The 21,547-nt window shown below is 44.0% G+C and overlaps 1 protein-coding gene across 3 annotated transcripts in view; it reads right to left on the bottom strand.

Moving 5' to 3' along the window:
* SH2D4A (SH2 domain containing 4A) overlaps positions 1-21,547 on the bottom strand; it is a 75,807-nt gene that overhangs the window by 32,408 nt on the left and 21,852 nt on the right. For all 3 annotated transcript variants that reach the window (XM_079909138.1, XM_079909139.1, XM_079909140.1), the window contains 2 exons: positions 6,867-6,947; positions 453-564 (listed from right to left, as the gene is read on the bottom strand). In XM_079909138.1, the coding sequence (XP_079765264.1) occupies positions 453-564; positions 6,867-6,947 (193 nt within the window). The remainder of the gene's footprint in view (positions 1-452; positions 565-6,866; positions 6,948-21,547) is intronic.

Here is a 21,547-nt window from a genome sequence, read left to right as displayed (position 1 = left end):
TCATAATTTTGATGGTACAAAGATGAATTGAGAACCTTTCTGCCATTCAATGTTTAGATGAGAACCTTTCTGCTATTCAATGTTTAGATGGCTCTGTAGCCTTTGAGTAATAGTTTAGTGTTAAAACATCTCTCAGGCTTCCCTGGTGGCACAGTGGTTGAGAGTCCGCCTGCCGATGCAGGGGACACAGGTTCGTGCCCCAGTCCGGGAAGATCCCACATGCCGCGGAGTGGCTGGGCCCATGAGCCATGGCCACTGAGGCTGCACGTCCGGAGCCTGTGCTCCACAATGGGAGAGGCCACAACAGTGAGAGGCCCGTGTACCGCAAAAAAAAAAAAAAAAAAAAAAAAAAAATCTCTCAACAACCACTCTAAGTGCTTCCTAGATGGATCATCTTATTCTGTGAACAAACTAGCTTAGTGTCACTGTTATGGAGGCCTCTGGGTACTCACAAGAGGCCTGCCACTCCGAATCTTCTTTCCAGCTCTTATAAATCTGCTTGGTTCTCTCTTCATCTATTTGTTTTACTTCTTCATCTTGTGTTTTCTTCACAGATTCTTTCTTCTGTTTAAAAAACCAAAAATAAATACTGGTGAGGGACTCTGGCAGTTTCCAGCAGTGAGGCAGGCACTAGGCATGGTATGGGCACAAAAATGGGCATATAGATGAATGGAAGAGAATAGGAAGCTCGAAAATGAAAACACAACCTTACAAAATCTATGGAAAGCAGCAAAAGCAGTTCTAAGAAGGAAGTTCATAGCACTACAGGCCTTCCTCAAGAAACAAGAAAAATCTCAAATAAATAACCTAACCTACCACTTAAAAGAATAGAAAAAGAAGGACAAACAAAATCCAAAGTCAACAGAAAGAAGGAAATAATAAAGATCAGAGAGCAGATAAATAAAATAGAGCTCAGAAGAAACATAGAAAAGATCAACAAAACCAAGAGCTGGTTTTTTTGAAAAGATAAACAAAATTAACAAACCTCTAGCCAGGTTCACCAAGAAGAAAAGAGAGAGTACCCGGATAAACAAAATAAGAAATGAAAGAGGAGAAATAACAACTGATACCACAGAAATATAAAAAAATCATAAGAGAATACTATGAACAATTATATGCCAACAAGTTGGACAACCTAGAAGAAATGGACACATTTCTAGAAACATGCAGCCCACCAAAGCTGAGTCAGAAACAAACAGCTAATTTGAACAGACCGATCACTAGAAGTGAAATAGAATCTGTAGCTAAAAAAAGAACTCACTGCAAACAAAAGTCCAGGACCAAATGGCTTCACTGGGGAATTCTACCAAACATACAAAGAAGAACTTACACTGATCCTTCTCAAACTCTTCGAAAAGACTGAGGAAGAGGGAACACTCCCAAATTCATTCTATGAAGCCACCATCACCCTGCTGCCAAAACCAAAGACACTACAAAAAAAGAAATTTACAGGCCAATATCTTTGATGAATATAGCTGCAAAACTCCTCAACAAAATATTTGCACACTGAATCCAACAACACATAAAAAGGATCCTATACCATGATCAAGTTTGATTCATTCCAGGGTCACAAGGATGGCCCAACATATGCAAATCAATCAATGTGATACACCACATCAACAAAAGAAAAGACAAAAAACCCATGATTATCTCAATAGATGCCGAAAAAGCACATGACAAAATTCAACATCCATTCACGACAGAAACTCTCATCAATATGGGTATAAAGGGAACATATCTCAACATAATGAAGGCTAGTTACAACAAACCCACAGTCAACATCATAGTCAATGGTGAAAAGCTGAAAGACTTCCCAAAGGAACGAGACAAGGATGCCCACTCTTACCACTTCTATTCAACATAGTATTGGAAGTCCTAGCCACAGCCACCAGACAAGAAAAATAAATAAAATGTACCCAAGCTGGAAGGGAAGAGTAAAACTGCCACTATTTGCAGATAACATGATACTCTATATAGAGAACCCTAAAGTCATAACACAAAAACTACTAGAACTAATAAATGAATTCAGCAAGATAGCAGGATACAAGATTAATACACAGAAACCTGTTGCACTTCTTTACACTAAAAATGAAATTTAAACATGATTTTAAAATCATGTCAAAACAAAAACAAAAACCTAGGAATAAACTTAACCAAGGAGGTAAAAGACCTATACACCGAGAACTATAAAACATTTATAAAGGAAACTGAAAATGATTCAAAGGAATGGAAAAATATCCTATGTTCTTGGATTGGAAGAATAAATATTGTTAAAATGGCCATACTACCCAAAGCAATCTACAGATTTAATGTGATCCCTATCAAAACACTCAGGACATTTTTCACAGAACTAGAACAAATAATCGTAAAACTGATATGGAACCAGAAAAGACCCAGAATTGCCAAAGCAATCCTGAGGAAAAAGAAAAAAGCTGGAGGAAAAATCTTCCCAGACTTCAGACTATACTACAAAGCTAAAGTAACCAAAACTGCATGGTAATGGCACAAAAGCAGACACATAGATCAATGGAACAGAATAGAGAGCCCAGAAATAAACCCTCGCACCTATGGTCAATTGATCTATGACAAAGGAGGCAAGACTGTACAATGGAGAAAAGACACCTTCTTCAACAAGTGGTGTTGGGGACACCTGGACAGCTACATGTAAATCAATGAAATTAGAATACTCCCTCAAACCATACACAAAAATAAACTCAGAATTGCTTAAAGAACTACATATAAGATACGACACAATAAAACTCCTAGAAGAGAACATAGGCAAAACCTCCTCTGACATAAACCGTACCAATGTTTTCTTAGGTCAGTCTCCCAAGGCAAAAGGAATAAAAGCAAAAAATAAACAAATGGGACCTAACCAAACGTATAAGCTTTTGCACAGTAAAGGAAACCATCAACAAAATAAAAAAACAACCTATGGAATGGGAGAAAATATTTGCAAACGATGCAAACAACAAAGGGTTAATATTCAAAATATACAGACAGCTCATAGAACTCAATATCAAAAAGGTAAACAACCCAATCAAAAAAGGAGCAGAAAACCTAAACAGATTTTTCTAAAGAAGGCATACATATGGTCAACAGGCACATGAAAAGATGCTCAACTTCACCAATGATTAGAGAAATGCAAATCAACCACAATGAGCTATCACCTCACACTAGTCAGAATGGCCATCATCAAAAAGTCCACAAATAATAAATGCAAAAGAGGGTGTGGAGAAAAAGGGAACCCTCTTACACTGTTGGTGGGAATGTTAATTGGTACATCTACTATGGAGAACAGTATGGAGGTTCCTTAAAAAACTAAAAATAGAGCTACCATATGATCCAGCAATCCCACTCCTGGGCATATATCTGGAGAAAACTCTAATTCAAAAAGATACATGCACCCAATGGTCATAGCAGCATGATTTAAAATAGCCAAGACATGGAAACAACACAAGTGCCCACCAACAGATGATTGGCTTAAGAAGATGTGATACTTATACACAGTGGAATATTACTCAGCCATAAAAAAGAATGAAATATTACCATTTGCAGCAACATGGATAGACCTAGAGATTATCATAATTAGTGAAGTAAGTCCGACAGAGACAGACAAATATTATATATCACATATATGTGGAATCTAAAAAGTAATACAAATAAATCTATATACAAAATAGATTAGAAATAGAAACAGGCTCACAGACACAGAAAACATATTTATGGTTACCAAACGGGAGAGGGAAAGAGGGAGGGAGGAACAAATTAGGAGTATAGGATTAACAGATATAAACTGCTATATATACAACAGACAAACAACAAGGATTTACAGTATAGCACAGAGAATTATACTCAATATCTTATAATAATGTATAATGGAATGTAATCTGAAAAAAAAACTTAATCATTTTGTTGTACACCTGAAACTAACACAATATTGTAAATCAACTGTACTTCAATAAAGAAAAGAAAAAATAAAATATACAAAAATATCTTTTAAAAGCATCCTTTTTGAGAAGGAAAAATATAGAATAAGAAACATGAGTCTTCCTTAAAAAGGAAACATCTTATTGAAGTATAGTGGTCTTACAATATTATTTACTGTGGTAAAATACATATAACATAAAATTACCATTTTAAATTTTTTAAAAATTGTGGTAAAATATACATAACACTAAGTTTACCATCTTAACCATTTTGACATGTACAGTTCTATAGCCTAAGTACACCCAAGGGAATTCGTTTTTAACCAAAGAGAAAACTAACACACCAAAGCACTTAAAAATTCCTTTGTTTCTTTGAGGACAACCTTCTGAGTGTTCATGAGAAAAATGAATTTACAACTTGGTGTGGCAAAAAGCCTCGTCAGCTGAGTCATGAAACAGGCTGAGGGGCGGGAAAGACGGGCCGTGCTTTGCTCTGCACCACAGAAATGGCTTTTTTCTCTTGTGTTTTCCTATAGAAAGATAAAGACTTTCTTGTGGTTAAATTATTTCACCACAAGTAAAATACGAACCTCGATGCTGTGAAACTGGTTTCAATCACCATTAAAGCACAGTTAGCACAGAAGACGGTGGTAATTCATATTATGCACTTCACCTCAGATGCAACGAAACTTTTGTGGTTTCACTGTTTTCACTTTTTTTCTTACATTCTTTTCCTGCCTAGAGCTAAGCCCCCCTTCTTTAGTTAATATTATAAAAACCAAAGAGCAGCTTTTGGTGTTTGAAATGACTTAAAATTTGCCATTGCCTTATTGACCTGTTGGCAAGCCTGAAAATATCAAAAGTGCTGGTAGAAATTTCTAAGCTCAAACAGAAAAAAATTCAAAGGGAGCTTTGTTTGTCTTCCACACACATATTTTTAAATGATTTTAAATAATTAGAAAAATATAGCTACAATATTAAACTATGCTATCATAGCATACTGTTATACTAAGGATACTGTTGCTTAGGAAAAGCAAGAAGTTTACCAAGTGAGTCTACTTAAAGAAATATATTAAGTAAATAATAATTCGGGTGGTACTTGGCTGCTAAGTTGATACTCCAGTGTCTGAGAGAGCTGTGTTTAGTAAGTCTCACTCCTTTTTCATCCACAGTGTCATTATGTATGGGCACAGTGAGAAAGGAGACAAAATTAATGTTTCACAGAGTAATAGCAGATGAGAGCTGACCCTGGCCGCTGTTTTTATTCAAAGCAGCTAGAACACTCAAGAACTTGTCCCGAGTTTCTCTAAGGATTCCTCCAGAAAATTTACTTTTAGAAAAGTCTTTACAAGTTGATCTTTACTTTCTCTGTTTAGAAAACCATCATTTCTTCTTTAGAAGTGTTCTGCTGAAGCACACAGGTCCAGGATGAAGGCCAGGGAGTGGAGGGGCAGCAGGGCTGAGCCTGGACACTGGTCCAGACGCCCAGGGGCCGGGGTGTGGAGCCAGAGATGGGAAGACGGAGCTGTCAAAGGTCCCTGACACAAAGCCGCTCGTCCCGGGCTGCTGATGCAAATACTCCCACCAGCTCCCTCATCAGCCCCTCACTCCATCTCATTACTGACTTCTGTGCGTTCCTCCACCATGTCCAAGAGCTCTTGCCTCTGTGCCCTCCTACGTGCTATTCCCTCTGCCTGGAACACACTTCCACAGCCATCCCCATCACCCCGCCCTCATTCTTCAGGTGTCTGCTCCAATGTCAACTTCTCTGGCCACCTCTATAAAATCCAATTCCCACCCTCCCTGCATTCCTCAGCTCCCTTATCCTGCGTGATTTTCCTACAGAGCTCTTAGGACCTGAGTTCACACACAGATGTATCATCTGTCTCCCCATCAGGAGTAGAAGCTTTCCAAGGGCAGGGACTTTATCTGTTTCGTTCACTGTGTCTCTAGTGCCCATAGCAGAGCCTGGCACGCAGAAGGAACTCAACATAGGTCGTCTGAACGAACACACAGATCTCCTGTCCTTTCTACCTCACCTGCCCTCATTTAAAATGACATAATGTAATCAGGGCAGGGTCACTGGGGAGTTCCTTTAGGGACTATTGCTGCTGTTTTATAAAGAGGCATGTATTACATCAGCGTCTGCACACCAGGCCCACAGCTCCAGACCTCCCCATGACTGACGCCTCAAACGTGCGAGCTCTCCAGCTCACACATGGCCCTGCAGAGGAGTCCGGGCCTGGGTCACCACCCAAGGTAACCAGCCCCAGCCGCCTCCTGACAGCCTCCATCCCAGCCTGTGGCCCCCAGAACCTTCATTTTACAGCCTCATCTCTCACTCCACTTTTTCAGACCATCTGTGGGCCAAACCCTACAGGGTTTCCAGTCTCTGCCTCAGTTATCCTGAGCCGCATGTATGGTAACACGGCAGTAGGACGGAGGGAGCAGAGAGGTCCCTGTCCGGATGGACCCGGAGACCTGAGCGCCTGGAGGCCCTGCGGGCACCGTGGGCACAGTGACCCAAGCAGCTGCTCAGCGCAAAGGGACAGGCTCGAGAAAGAGTGAAAACCTAGGGAACCTAATGTGAATTCACGATTTCCGCCAAGTTTCATGCTTCGTTTATCTCTCTCTGAAATCAGTCTCCCCAGCGTTTGCCTCTGTCCGGGATGCTATCTCACGTCAGATCTTCAGGGAGGAGTCCGATATGTCCTGACGAGCAGATACGTCCTGGTACATCCTTTCCATGATACTCAAGACTCTCCAACTCCAGATAAACAGGTAAAGATGAACAGCTGTACTCACAAGCTTTTCAAAGATAGAGTTCACAGTCTGCTGCTTAATTTCATTTCTGCATGAGGCTAATAAAACAATTTGTGAAACATTAGTGGAACTGGCTCTGCACTTAGCCCCTGAGACGGAAGGTAAGTCTTTTACCTGGTGAAATCCATATTCCTTCATACGACTGATAGAATCTGCCAACATTTGGTGAATACTTCTTGAGGAACTGGAGGGCAACTGAAAATTAAATGAAACACATTTTTATGCCATTTAGAGCTGCAGTGCAATTCCAGAAGATAATCTGTTAATGCTTCCCTCATGTCGATGTTCCCAAATGCTGCCCCCCCCCCAACTGGATCCATCCCTTTCCCACCAGCAAGTGAGCTCCTGAGCCCATCCTGACTGAGGGGGCAGGTATATGAAGCCCCAGCCTCTGCACTCAGTAGGGTTAGAGATGAATCACTGCCCAGCAGCCAGGAGCTGGTGGTTTGCTCATGTCTTGCTCCCAGCTGGCCCCAAGGTCCCTGGGATGACTTTAAGACATCAACACTACTCCTTAATCTCAATTCCCTTCCTTCTCTCTTAATCCCTGCTCTACCCCAACCCGTGTTTTGGGTCGGACCAGAGAAACACCTTAGTTTCGGCCACTTAACTGCATTCGCCTCTCTCCCCTTCTAGGGCTGGAGACATACCTGGAATACTCAGTGCCTGGGAGCCCTGCCCACCCTCCCTGCCCGCTCACATCCCCCCTGTCCCCCCACTTCCCCCACTTCCCAGTTCCGGCTTCTGCTGCTCTAGACGGATTTCCCAGGAGCCAGCTCCTGCCAATGGGATTCCTAGTTCTGCCGCCTGGATTCCCTGGGACCATCCTTGTGGGCCACCTGCCAACCCCTCTGGCTCAGTGACTGAGCTGGCACAGCACACGGGGTGCCTCGTAAGACCAGGTCAGTTACACCGGCCCCAGTCACCCGGTCCCTGGCCTGAGTGCAGTCTGGGCCAAGGCCAGCATGGCAGCCATGTGACCTGTGTGGCCGATATTAGACACCCTCAACCCACGGTACCACGACTCACGAGCCTTGTGCCTGAGGACTCCTTCCTGGGTCCTGGCTTAGACGAGAAATTGCCTGCAAAGTTTCAGCCAAGGTCTGTACCAAGATTCAGCGTGGAGCACAGTGGGTACTTTAGGGTCACTTCTATGCCATGAAACGAACCAGCATGGCTACCTCAATCCTGCCCCCGCAGTTAGGTGCCCATGTGAATAATTATCTCCAAAATAATACAGGTGATAACTGGTATTGGCCACTTCTATCCGGGCCCTTAAAACCTCCTTCACATGTGTCTCCAGGCCATTTCCCCCTTCTTTGAGCTGGAATGGTGTCAGCAGTCATGCTACTAGAAAAACAGCAGAGCCTCCAAAGCCTGAGTCCCTGAACGGCTGTGTAGACCTGAGCCTTCCTAGACCAGAACACCCACCCTGGATGTTACAAGGGAGAAAGATGAACTTCCATGATGTTTTGACCATTGCCTGTTTGTTCTACTCTATCTTAGCTGATAAAGCTGGCCACAGCAATCGCTGGCGGCCCTGGACTCCGGCTCTCTGCTGAGGTCATTTACTGATCACGGGAGTACAGTCGATGCTGATTTCCCTGATGGCTGAGGGTCACTGGAGCCTGTCCTGCCCAGGCTCTGCATCAGGGCCTTAGTAAGTATCATCTTTGCTGCCCACAACATCGCTGCTGGAGGGGCAACATTACGCCCATTCTCAGGTGAAGGAACTGAATCTCAGAGGAGTTGTGCAGCTTTCTGGGATCACACAGCCAGCCTGTGCCAGAGTTCACGCTTCTTCCACTATAGCAATACTGTCATGACAGGGAAATGAGTTGCAGGTCAAAAGATTTCTTATACCTATTACTTGGCAAAGTAATGAATCCTATGGGTTTCACAATTGCTACTTGCCATATTCTGTCTCATTTTTTCCTTATTCTGATACTATAAAAGGATATGTAGCTGCCCTGCATCTAAAGCAGAATAGGACAATAACCAGTTCCTCTACTGATGAACAGATCAGAACTCTTCCAACAGGTTTTGTATGTCTGTCTGTTCAAAAGTCTGAGATGGCTTTGAAGGGCTAAGGCTTGTGGTCTCTGAATACATTTCCACTATAAGAACTGTGAACTTTAAAAGCAGGCCCGCTCTCCCTTCCCTCAGTGATATAAGATCTGTGGGGCATTACTTTGCAAAAAGGATGTTTCTTCTATGCTGAAAATTAGGAGGCAGGTGACTGTGCTCCACGGATACGTCCTCAAGTGCTGTAGACAATGCTGCAGCCCCCGCTTCTCCACTCATGTTTCCGAGGGACCTGGGCTTTTGCCACTAGCAGAGCTTTGGACCAAGGTTTCATCAGCAGCACCTCCACCACGATCAGCTCCTGAACAAACTCTTAGTTGTTTCCTGAATTAGCGTCAGGCTAATAGATATCTGACATTGCTCTTCTAAGTCATATATCCCAAAGTGTGGTCTATTTTGTCAAGCATTTTCCCCCATCACTTGCCAATTACTGTCCTCTGCTTGGACATAAAACCTTCAACACACTGTACAAGTTATTCTTTGTCCCTTAGCAGTATTCCTTCAATGGAACTATCGATCTCATGTATACACACAGAAGTGTTTTCTCACCACTTGCTTTTTAAGAAATTACAATCTGGGTTTTTTCCATCATCATCATGTGCCCTCTCTCACTAGCACTTTCAACATGCTCACTGCTTCTTCACTTGTCAGATACTACAGGGTCATCAATATTGTTAAAAGAGCTCAAATCTAAGCACAGATGCAGGAACAAGACAAGTTTCAGGACTTGGTGCCAGGGACTGAAGGGACCTCTGTGACCGTCAGCACCGTCTACTGGTGCCGCTCAGAGTTGACAGCCTTTCCTTGTCTGAAGGTTTAGGTTTTGTTTTTAGTACATCAAAGCTCACAAGTTCGTTCTTGAGTAGATAAGATTTAGCATAAACAGCTGATTAATTTAACAACCACCCCAGAGATCAGTACTTCTATTCAAATCCTTCCATGTGTCCAAAACATACTGTCAATTCTAAAACCATTCACACATACTAAGAACCACATTTATAAAAATTCTCATTTTAAGGGTGAGCGAAGATTCGCTCTTATTCCAAAATGTTAAAATAATATGAAGAAGTTAATCAAGACTTGCGCAGAGCTTACCCTTCCCCCTCTGCATATCCTCAAGTCCATTCTCTAGTAGGTCTGTGTCTTTATTCCTGTCTTACTGTGACAAAGCGAGAGAGTGGCATGGACATATATACACTACCAAACGTAAAATAGATAGCTAGTGGGAAGCAGCCGCATAGCACAGGAAGATCAGCTCGGTGCTTTGTGACCACCTAGAGGGGTGGGATAGAGAGGGTGGGAGGGAGGGAGACACAAGAGGGAAGAGATATGGGAACATATGTATATGTATAACTGATTCACTTTGTTATAAAGCAGAAACTAACACACCATTGTGAAGCAATTATACTCCAATAAAGATGTAAAAAAAAAAAAAGACTTGCGTAGAGCAGTTCATTCAGATACACTTACATGCTTACAAATCCACAAAGCACACCATGTACAATGGAATAGACTGAAAGCAGTGTGAGCCAGATCTCCTTTACTAAAAAACAGCCAGATCCATGGCTCAAAAGTGATGATTCGCAATGTCAGTACCAGAAGGAGACAGCCTCAGGAATAGCACTCTGAGCATCCCCAGCTCAAGGATGAAGAGAAGTCCTGAAGAGGGTGCCGGGCCCTCTCTGAAGCTTCCATAGGACGCTGAGTCCCAGGGAATAGACTCTTTAGCTATTCCAATTTGCAACACAAGGAAGGTTGGAAAACTACCCACCTCCCTGCATAATTTTTTCTTACAAAGAACTTTCAAGTCCATGCATCATTTGACCTTCATATCAACACCATAAGGGTATCAAAGCAGGTATTATCCCTTTACCAAAAATGTAAGGCGACCTGTTCATAGGTAGGAAAGCAGGGTCTGAAACCCTCGCCCTGCTCCTTCTGTGGGTTGTCCCGGAGAGAACATCTGTCTGCTCTCGTGCACAGAAGCCATGGCAGTCCCCTCCCACCTGCTGCATCACAGAGACTTCTGCAGCTGCTGAAGCCCTATGGGCAGAGTTAAAGCTATTGTATCCTCTACATATTTGTTTTATTTAAAAATGAAAACTGCCATGGAATATTTATGCAAAAGCTCCAAAAAAATAGAGAGAAAACTTGGAAGGCAACGACATCACAAGCTAGTGGACTCTCTGCAGACACCAAGTCAGAATGGTCCTCTCCAATCAACGTGGACCAAGGAGACCTGGGAGTGGAGCCCCTCCACAATGACCAAAGGATTTTATAAGTATATATAAATTACCATTAAACTTAGAAGTATGGCCATTCAAATCTATATAAGTAATGGGTAAACAAAAGACGCTGCCAGCAACATCAATATTATATGGTTACAAATTGTATTTCCTCCAGAGACTGTGTGTCATGTGAGAATTATTCTAATTATATTCACTTTTTAAACTGGTTTGAAAAATGGTTCATTCTGGCTTCTAACCTAATATTCACTCTGTTTAAAAGTAGGACTATACAATCAAACAAACATCAAGAGGCTTTGGAATAAACAAGAAAGCTCCAGTGAACAGAACATTTTTAGCGCTTATATTTTAATGGTGAAGAAGAAAATGATGAATTAAGGCAGGCGTCCCCAAACCGCAGGCCGCAGACCACTAAGGGTCCCTGGCCCGTTAGGAACCGGGCTGCACAGCAGGAGGTGAGCAGCGGGCTAGTGAGCCAAGCTGCATCTGCCGCTCCCCATCGTTCCCCATCACCCGCATTACCGCCTGAACCATCGGCCCCATCGCTCGCATTACCGCCTGAACCAACCTCCCCATCACCCACATTACTGCCTGAACCATCCCCCATTCACACCCCATCCGTGGAAAATTGTCTTCCATTGTGGCGCAGTGGTTGAGAGTCCGCCTGCCGATGCAGGGGATGCGGGTTCGTGCCCCGGTCCGGGAAGATCCCACATGCCGCGGAGCGGCTGGGCCCGTGGGCCATGGCCGCTGAGTCTGCGTGTCCGGAGCCTGTGGCCACAACAGTAAGAGGCCCGTGTACCACAAAAAAAAAAAAAAAAAAAAAAAAAAAAAAAGATATTCAGTCTAGTTTTAATACTAATAAGAGAGACTTAATTCAAATTCTCCAAAAATCGATGGCCTGTCCCCACGCTTTGCTAACCAGGTCGCTGGAATAATCAGATTCCTATTTCTATTCTCAGCCATTTTAAGTGAAAAGGGAATTTCCCAGTGATGACTATAATAGTAAGCTTTTAAGCATACTGGGGTTTAGCATTGTTTTTTTTTTCTTTTTAAAATAGTGAGAGAGGCAGAATAATGAAACCATGCTTTGATAAAGTGACAAAGAATAATAATATAGAGAAAGTGGAGATATTTTCCTAAGGCCAACTAGACTAACAGGATGAAAAAGGGACATTGAGTTTTACTGCTGAAGGTATGTTGTTGGTCCCTGTGGAGAGATTTTACTGAAACATGAACTAGGACAACGGAGAACTTAGGGAATCTTTTCCCCATTTCTCTAACATTGTTCCTAGCAAAATCTATGCACAAAGACTACTGGAGAGTCCGGCTTGAAAATACAGTGGACTCTAGTATGATGTGCAACTTTATGGCACCTCTTTAAATAATGCATTAGTCTTTAGTGCCTGAGTTTATTCTGGGCAGAGCAGAGCATGGAACTGTCATGCTGCATGAAGGTCTGTCCACCGGTGTCGCAGCTCACCCACGACTCCTCCAAACGACGTGCAAACAGCAGAACTGGGCAGTAACATCCTCAGGAAATGCAATAATCAGAACTAATAAGGGTTGTTAGGGCAAAGTGTTTCAGATATGAAAGAGTTTCAGAGGCCGCTCTTACAATTTCACCAGGGAGAATGTGATCCATGAAGGAGAAAAGGAAGAGAGCAAGAGGAATAAAGTAATCGTTAAATGTAAAGTTTAAGGATATTATAAATATATAAATATTTATATATTTATTATATTTATACAGCTGTAATATATATAAATATAAGGTATAAGGATAGCAACAAAGGGTTGTTAGGACAGTAGTCAAAGAGTCTTAAAAACATGGTTGATTTGGGAAGTCTTGACGTAACATAAAATAGGAGCCTAACAATAAATAATAGAAAATAGTATTTACATATATAATATTTTACTCACATCCAACCCAGTGATTTGTAGCTACTGTAACCTCCATTTTTCAGACCAGGAAACTGAGCCCCAGAAAGGTCAGCTAGGCCCCACAGGGTTCCATATTTTTCTTCCCAGCATGCTACTCCAGTGAGGGATAAATGAATCATCGCCAACATCACGTGCATCACACAAAATGAAGTTGTGTTACCAACTTTGTAATGTACAACTCTCAACACCAGAACTGTTTTTCTCTTTTGTAATTCACTTTATATGAAGCTTTTAATATAACATACTACTTTTAAAACTCCAACAGCTTAAAAGGCTTTTATGGGCTTACGATTCTGCGATTCTATCTTATGTAAAATTTTATTCTACAAACTACCATGAAATTCTATTACAGTTATACAAACACTACTGGGGTAATTGTGTAACTCTCTGATTGTGGCTCTTCTGTTGAATTAATAAAATGAGCACGGTTAATTCCTCGTCTGTTTTTACCTGGTATACGCAATAGTTTCATCTCTCACAAAAATAATACTGAAATGCTTCCTTCATGTATACTAGGAGGGAATATACATCAAGAGACAAACGGTTACTGGTTTGGGATTATCTCTCTTTTTTTCTTCACATTCAACTCAACCCTCAAAATTCCACTTGCATTTCAAGAATACATTTCCCCTTCTGTTTGCAGTGGTGTCCTCATTATTAGCGTGACCCCTACTCCCTCTGAGGGACTGGCAAAATGTCTGTCTGCAGACAAGAGCCAGCCGTCCCGCTATGGCTCCACCAGGCCCTGGCACAGGGCGTCTACCCCTCGGTGGGGGAGGGTTCTCCACCCGCCTACTCCCCTAGGTTAAGTCACCTAAGGAGCTGTGCTCTAATACTACTTTTCACTCTTAATAGAAAGCCGGTGCCACATAGAACCCCAAACTTTGGTTGCTATGTAGAAGCACCTCGAGATGAATAAGGGTCCAAAAGTAGCAATCAAGCATATTCTTTTCCATTCTCTTCAAGTGGTCTGATCTCAGTACCTTGCTTTTGAATCTCTCCTTTATGAAGGCAAACCATCAAAATCCAGTTTTAGAGAACTGCTGGCTTCTGAGTAGACAGCAAGCTTAACAACTTCAGTCTGGAAGGGATGAAGGAGGTAAGGAAGAAGGAAAACCTAAGTGGAAGCCTTCCATTGTGTCTGAAAATCATTTCCCAGGTGCCCCTTCACTGTTCTCTACTGAAGGGAACATAACGCTATGAGTTAGAATAACACCTAAAAACACAACTGAACACTACCACAGTTTCAATGTCAACTTTACGATTAAAATGCACATTTTAGTGGCATGTTTTGTTATCAGTTGTTATAGTGAAATGACAGATGTAAAAGCAGGTGTCAGAGCCTTGGGGCAGTGTGGGAGGTGTGTGTGTGTGTGTGTGTGTGTGTGTGTGTGTGTGCGCGCGCGCGTGCGTGCGCATAGTAGAGGTGGAGAGGTGAGAGGTCTCATCTCTGGCTCCATTTGGTTAAAGAAGGTACTATGTATGACGGGGAAGACTCTTGCTCAAGGGTTTTTCATCTGCTAGCTTCAAGGTCCTTTTGGGGGTTTTTTGAACGCTTTGAATTCCAAATGTTTGTGTTCTAATTTTTTTTTAATCTCCTGGTTTGCAATGTGGTCCACTTTGAAGGCCATTTCTGTTAAAAACAAGTAATTCTCGGGAAATAAAAATCTAAAAGTGAGCAGATAGTTTTATCCAAGGTCCCCTTTGGGGCAAGGACAGTCAGTCTACTGATGAATAAGTCCCCAGCCCACAAATCACCTGACACAGAGACACACAAGGGCTTATCTCTTTTTTTTTTTTTTTTTTTGGTACGCGGCCCTCTCACTGTTGTGGCCTCTCCCGTTGCGGAGCACAGGCTCCGGATGCACAGGCTCAGCGGCCATGGCTCACGGGACCAGCCGCTCCGCGGCATGTGGGAGCTTCCCGGACCGGGGCACGAACCCGTGTCCCCTGCATCGGCAGGCGGACTCTCAACCACTGCGCCACCAGGGAAGCCCAAGGGCTTATCTTTTAATTAGCATCCCACCCACTACCCTCAAACCTGTTCTTTTCCCTCCCAAATTCTCATGCGGGAAGGGGTTAAACACTGACTGCTTTGGGAGGGCTGTCCACGCCAAGGGTCCCTAAGGATCTCTGCTCAGCAGAGGGGTACTCCTAGTTCTTACCCAGAATCCCCCAGGGAGGGGCGCCTGCTCACACAGTGCCTCATCTGTCCTCTTCTCTGGCTCTTACTAACTGCTCATCAGACTTGTCTCTGCCTGGGAATGGCCTCTGCTTCCCAACCTGCATGTCTCAGAACATGGCTGGGTGACAGCTAAATTCTCATATTTACCATCACCTCCCATTCAGGGACAGGCTCCCAGCAACACTGAATGTTTGCTGTGATCCACTGAGAACCAGAACACTCTCACTAGATATCAAGCAGAACATCATTTCTGAGTTTCCCAAGTGCTGCCACTGCTGCCAAAAACAAGGAAAGGGCAGGCATTTTGTAGAGGGCAACAGCTTCCAGAAAAGAAGCCATGCAGGCAGCTCTAATCTAGGGATCATTTCTGTCTCCTCAGATTGCACCAGCCACTCAGCCTCCCTCTGCCTCTACCTCCTCAACTGAAAAATGAAAAGGACCAAGCCTGGGCTCATGGTAAGAATAGCATCTCATAACTGAAGGACTTCAGGGGCAATTCTTGCTGTCTCCATCAGATGATATTAGGCAAGCAACCTCATAAATTTTTTTCAGCTTCCTTTGTAAAGAAACAATGTTGCTAATTTAATCCCTATTCTATAGAAGGAACTGATTCCTGTAGGATGGGGCCCACAGGTCACAGAGCTGCTTCTAAGGATGGAAACCTCCATTCCCAGACTAGAGGTATTCTATGTCAGCTGCACTGTTTCAAGGTATCTGGTACTTAACTGGGCAGTCTTACTTTTGGTTACCCATTTGTTAAAATGAACATTTTAAGTTAACATAAATATATAAGAAGTATTTTGTAAAGATTATCCTCAGTGTGTAAAAAGATGCTGAGACTGGACCCCAAGTTTTCCAAACCCTGAGGCAGGCATCAAATAACTCTTCTCAAATCCCCCAGGTTTGCTTCTTGTGGATCTAAGGGTTAAGCAGAAATTCTCTAGCCTTAGAATTGGGACAAATCTTTCACTGTTCTAGAAAAGATCTCCTTGGATGAAGCCATCTGCCAATGAAGGTATAAAATAAATCACTGTTACATTGGTATAAAATAATCCAAATGCAAACCTAAAGATTGGGCTGTTTACTGTTCTGGTTCCATGGAGGGAAGGGTACAGGGCTCTACAATTTTTTATATGTGAGAAGATTAAGTAGACCCAGGTGAGTCAAGAGGTATAGTTTACAATCTGGGGCTGGAGGGCTGTGGTGAAAAGCTGAGGATAGGCTAGCCAATTGACTAAGGAGGACGTAATATGCACTTTATTTCCAGAAATGGGGCTGGGTTAACCTCAGCCCTGTACTGCTGGGCTTGGACCTCACACCCCTGCCTAATTCCTGCTTGGATATGAAAGTCCAGCCCTGGTGATGTGATTTTTCCAGTGAAACTGCATGGAAACCCTCCTTAACAGCCATAAAGACATGAGAAAATATTCGCCTTCAGGCCACACAGGCATGGGTATTGTTTAGGATCACCGGCATTTATAGCTGGAAGGCTAGGAGGAGTCATCTCAGCAAATAAATTCCATCTCTAGCGCTCACTCCCAGGACTGAGCATGAGACATCTGTGGACAGGACGCGAGGGCGCATGTGCCCTGGGTCGGGGGAAGGAGAGCTGCGATCCATTAGTGATGTCTGCCCAGGTGTAGGTGCGTAAGAGGTCTTATGCTTTGTGTCTACATACCTTTTAAAAGCCTCTCATTTTATAGATAAGAAAAAACGAAATCCTGCAGACACAGAGAATGAAAGCCCAGTTCTTCTGACTACGTTTACCATGCTTGCTCTCATTATGTTAACACAGAGCAAAAACCTACCATAAGTCCACAATCCCTTATTAACGATTCTGAAATCCAACAAGCTCTGAACGTACATAACTCATATTGAGGGGAAAACCTGACTTGGACTAACATGAGATCATTTACAGTATTTACAGTAACTGATTGCAAAGTGTAACCAAACCCTGCCGGGGACACTATATATTATACAGTATATATACAGCATTTCTTCTATAAAATCTGAAAAAATCTGAAATCTGAAACACATCTGGCCCAGGGGTTTGGATAAGGGAGGTTAGGCCAGTGGTACTGAGTCCACCGCCTAGAGGGTGTGGCAGGTAGAGTAGCCCCCAAATGTCTACACCCTCATCCCCTGGAACTTGTGTCTGTGTTATGTGACACAGGAAGTTTGCAGGTATTCATTATAAGCTACAGACCTTAAAATAGGGAGACTTTCCTGGATTGTTCTAATGGCCTCAACTAATCACATGAGCCCTTAAAAGCAGAGAACTTTCTCCAGCAGGAGTCCGAGAGATGCAGGAGAAGGTCAAGTCTAGAATCTTAGCATCTCTCTAAATTCCAAGCAGGAGAGAGACTCCACCTGCCTTTGCGGGAGGGGCCACACTGGCGGCACGAGGAGGCAGGCAGGCAGCCCCGGGACTGTCCCCAGGCTGACAGGGCTTGCCGTGGCTCATTCGCCAACGACCTGAATAAGCGTGGAAGCAATTCTTTCCCAAAGCTTCCAGATAAGATCCCTTCTCAGCCAACACCTCGATTCCTGCCTCGTGAGAACGGAAGACCCAGCCAAGCCATGTCAGATTTCTGACCTGGGGGCTGTGAGATAACAAACGGGTATTAAGTTCATAGTAATTTGCTACAGCAGCAACACAAAACTAAACAGGACGAGCCTGATTCCTCCCCCATGATACAGCCTCTAGACACCCTCCCAAAGTGCCTTCCCCGCGTCCCAGCCAAGCCCCTCCTGGGTCAGGGTCAGGCCTGGGTCAGGCCGCTCCCTCCCTGGACCCACTCAAGATGCTTTCACTCTGACACCCTGCTGGCCCCCAGGCTTCCCCCGGCCAGCTCCGCCCTCCCTGGCCAGCCCCGCCCTCCCCACCAGGAACTTGACTCTGTCCTGCCTCACTGGGTGCAGTGCTTTCCAGGGAGTGTCCCTTCTTCCTCCCAAGTCCTGAGACACCAAGACCCAGTCGGGTGCCTCCCTTATGGCCCCGTAACACCTATCACTACACGTATGGAGCCCCTGACAAGCCTTAGCTCACAGAAGGACCGATTCACCTCAGTCGGCCTCACCGTGCAGGGTGCACGCAGGGCAGGCCGGGTGTAGGACACTGTCACGCAGACCAGGCAAGGCTTCCCGTGTTTCTGGTTAAAATAACCCCTTGGAGTTGTAGTGGGATTTGCAGTTTTCCAAGAGTTTCCAAATATATTATGTCATGTAATTTTTACAAAATAAACCATGAGCTAAAACAAGGCAGGTATTTTTAATTCCCAGTTTTTACAGGTGAGAAGACAGAGGCTCTAAAAGGTTCTGAGGTTTGTCCGCTCGCCCACGTGAGAAACCCTGCCTCACAGACTCAGTGCTGCCACGCGCAGTGCAAACGCAACTCTGAGAATCTGGCCGAGGCAGCAGCAGGGCCACACTGCGAGCTCTGGGGACGCTGCCGTGGATCCGCTCTGGCAGGTGTCCAGGCAGTTAGATCTCATTGCGTCTGTTTCTCCACTCTCCTCTTTCTCTTTCTCCGTGTTTTCTTACAGAAAAAAGTCTACTGTTTAATTTGAAAGCCAACAACATCTGGGTCTAAAGCACTCCTGCTTTGGGGGCACAAAAGCAAAACCTCTCTTGCCAGCAGTGTGATGGTGACGATGCAGCCATGATAGCTTCCCCGGGGCAGACGAGATGGCCCAGCTCTGCCTCTAACACAGGCTCTGCACAAGCCACTGCTCTCTTCCTCCCCTCGGAGAACACACCCTGTTTCACGTCTCCGACAGCTGCTGTGAGGATGGAGTGAGACAGTGCATCTAAGTCATTTGGCAACTGTCCAGGGATGCATGCACGTGAAGTGTCAAATTCCTCCCCCTCGCTGTGATCACCCCAGTTACCCACATGAAAGCAAATCTGCCTTTTCACCAAAGAATATCCCAGGCTCCTGGCTATGCTCTTAGGATGTGCTGTTTTCTCCTCTTGAAGCTGGCTTTGGCATTCTTTTAAGCTGATTTCATCTTATTCAAAATATTAGTGGGTAAAGAGGGAGGATAATGAAGGAATTAACTGTGGGATTGGCCCCCAAGTCCTACACAGGCCCAAAGGGGTCCCTGACTACATGTTCTCCTCCATTCACAAGATAATCAGAGCAGAGCTGAAAAGACACTGGCTGATACAAATGCAGAAACCCAGTCCACTCTTATACCCCAGTTAAATCATTAACTAAGAAGCACCACCTCCTATGAGTGACTGACTCTTACACAAGAGCTTCCACGGTGCTGAAGGCACATCAACATTTGGGTTGAATTTAACTTTTATCTCTTCTTCATAACCCTTCAGAGATTTTAGATCAGACTAGTAAGGAGTGCTTTCAGATTCAGGTCTGGAGAACTTTCTGAGCATATGGGGCACATTTTCTGGTGATGATCTGTCATGTGGAAATTCATTACAAGTCCAACAAGACCATTTTATTTTAGTAAATCTATAGCTGATTTTCCTTGAATACTTTTTATAATTCTGGAAAACTGATGGCTCTTTAAATCCTCCCATGGTTATTCAGATAAGCATTATGATCACTAACATCAATAAAAATGGCTTGATGATTTTTCCTTTTATAATAAACTTTAGGCCTTGTGTAGGCAATGCAATTTTAAAGACGTGACAATATCGTTCTAGATACTATGGTCAAATTATGGCCGAAACACGGAAATCTTTACAGCGCAAGCCTGGATTGCATTTGGAAACATGCACTGGGTGACTTCCAAAGCTCCTGCCTTGGTTTCTCACTAGAGTTCTTGTCCAAGGAGCAGATCTGGAGAAGACAATCTGTTTTAAGTACATCAAAGTTACGATGGGAGTGGAAGTTCAAGTAGATATACAAAAATGAGGACTTTCTGAGATATGGGGGGCAAATCAATCTCTCTTTGGGCATTAGTTTGTTCATCTGTACAAAAGAAATCATACTTGAATTGTGTTGTAAAATGAACTCAATCCATGAGGAAAAGCTCTGTGAACACTAAGTCAAATTGTGTGTGTTTTATTCTTTTGTATAAAATCAACTTACATCTCCACCTGGAGGAGCATGAGAAGTCCCTGATGTTTCTAAACCAGACTCATCTTCTTTAAAACCAGCAACTGCTCCAGCAGTTCGTTCCTGTTTATGCTGATGACACACCCACACCCCCAGGCATCCAACCTTGGAAACATGGGCTGTGCTAGAAACCTCACTCCCCTGCCCACTGGGATGCCCGGTCAGTTCCTTTCAAAATATGAATCTGCTTAGGTCAGCCCCTTGCTCAAAAATCACTGACAATTTCCAGCTGTTCCTGCACAAAGGGTCAGAACACGTAAGTCGCCCCCAAGACCCTGTCCTGTCTGGCCTTGCCCAGCCCCTCACTCTGTCATTCCCTCTGCATTCCAGCCACACAGCCCTGCCCAACTGTCCCTTTGCTGGAACCTCCAGCCCCAGGCAGCCTCTGTGGTCACCTCCAGCTCTGAGTCCCCGGCAAAGCCATTATGCACGCCGCGGTAGTGCTCACGTCCTGGGGTGAGAGAGGCACAGAAACATACCCCAGTCCTGGAGCACAGCCATCGTTTGAAATGAGATTTTATGTGAAGTCTTTCCCTGCTTTCCCAACTACGAAATTCATGACAGCAGTGATTTTATTTTCACTCCTGAATTGTCATCTCAAGCCTAGCACATAATGGGTACTTGTTCATTGCATGAGTAAATCAATCAATCTTGGGATCTTCTCCTCAATACACCTCCCACTTAACAGCCTCCAAGAGGTAGAGAGCACACACAGCGTCATAGAGCCGGAGACCTAATGGAAGCCACACAGCTGCAAATCCCATTAGTTCTCAGGGTAATTAAATCACTGGCAGAAGAAATACTTCACCATGTAGTTTCATTATTCTTCCAAACCATAATCCAAGCCGCAAATTACGTTTGAGCTTTTTAAACCACCTGACCTAAGAGAATCATCCTAGTTCTGAGTATAGAATGCTGTTGTGTTGAGGCAACAGCTGTTCCACAATCCCAGGCAGAACCTACGAAGCCAAGAGACACTGATGCTTTGTCCTCAACAAAAGGGGGGACCCATTAGGACATATCTAGGTCCCGGAGGTGCCCGTGTTACAGGCAGGCCCAGCAAACTGCAGCCCGAGCACCAGACCCGGCCCCAACCATCCTGGTGAGTAAAGTGGCCACAACCTGTGCACACCTGCGACAGAGGCCGCAGGGCCCAGGAGCTCCATGGTCCACCATCTGGCCCTTCAAGAGTCTGCCGAGCCATTAAAGAAGGCACATAACACGGAAAAATAACCCCGGAAATGTCTTAAAATGC

This window comes from Stenella coeruleoalba (assembly GCF_951394435.1).
Source record: "Stenella coeruleoalba genome assembly, chromosome: 21".
Taxonomy (NCBI): Eukaryota; Metazoa; Chordata; class Mammalia; order Artiodactyla; family Delphinidae; genus Stenella; species Stenella coeruleoalba.
The sequence above is the reverse complement of the archived record's forward strand: the minus strand, read 5'-3'. Positions and strand labels throughout refer to the sequence as shown.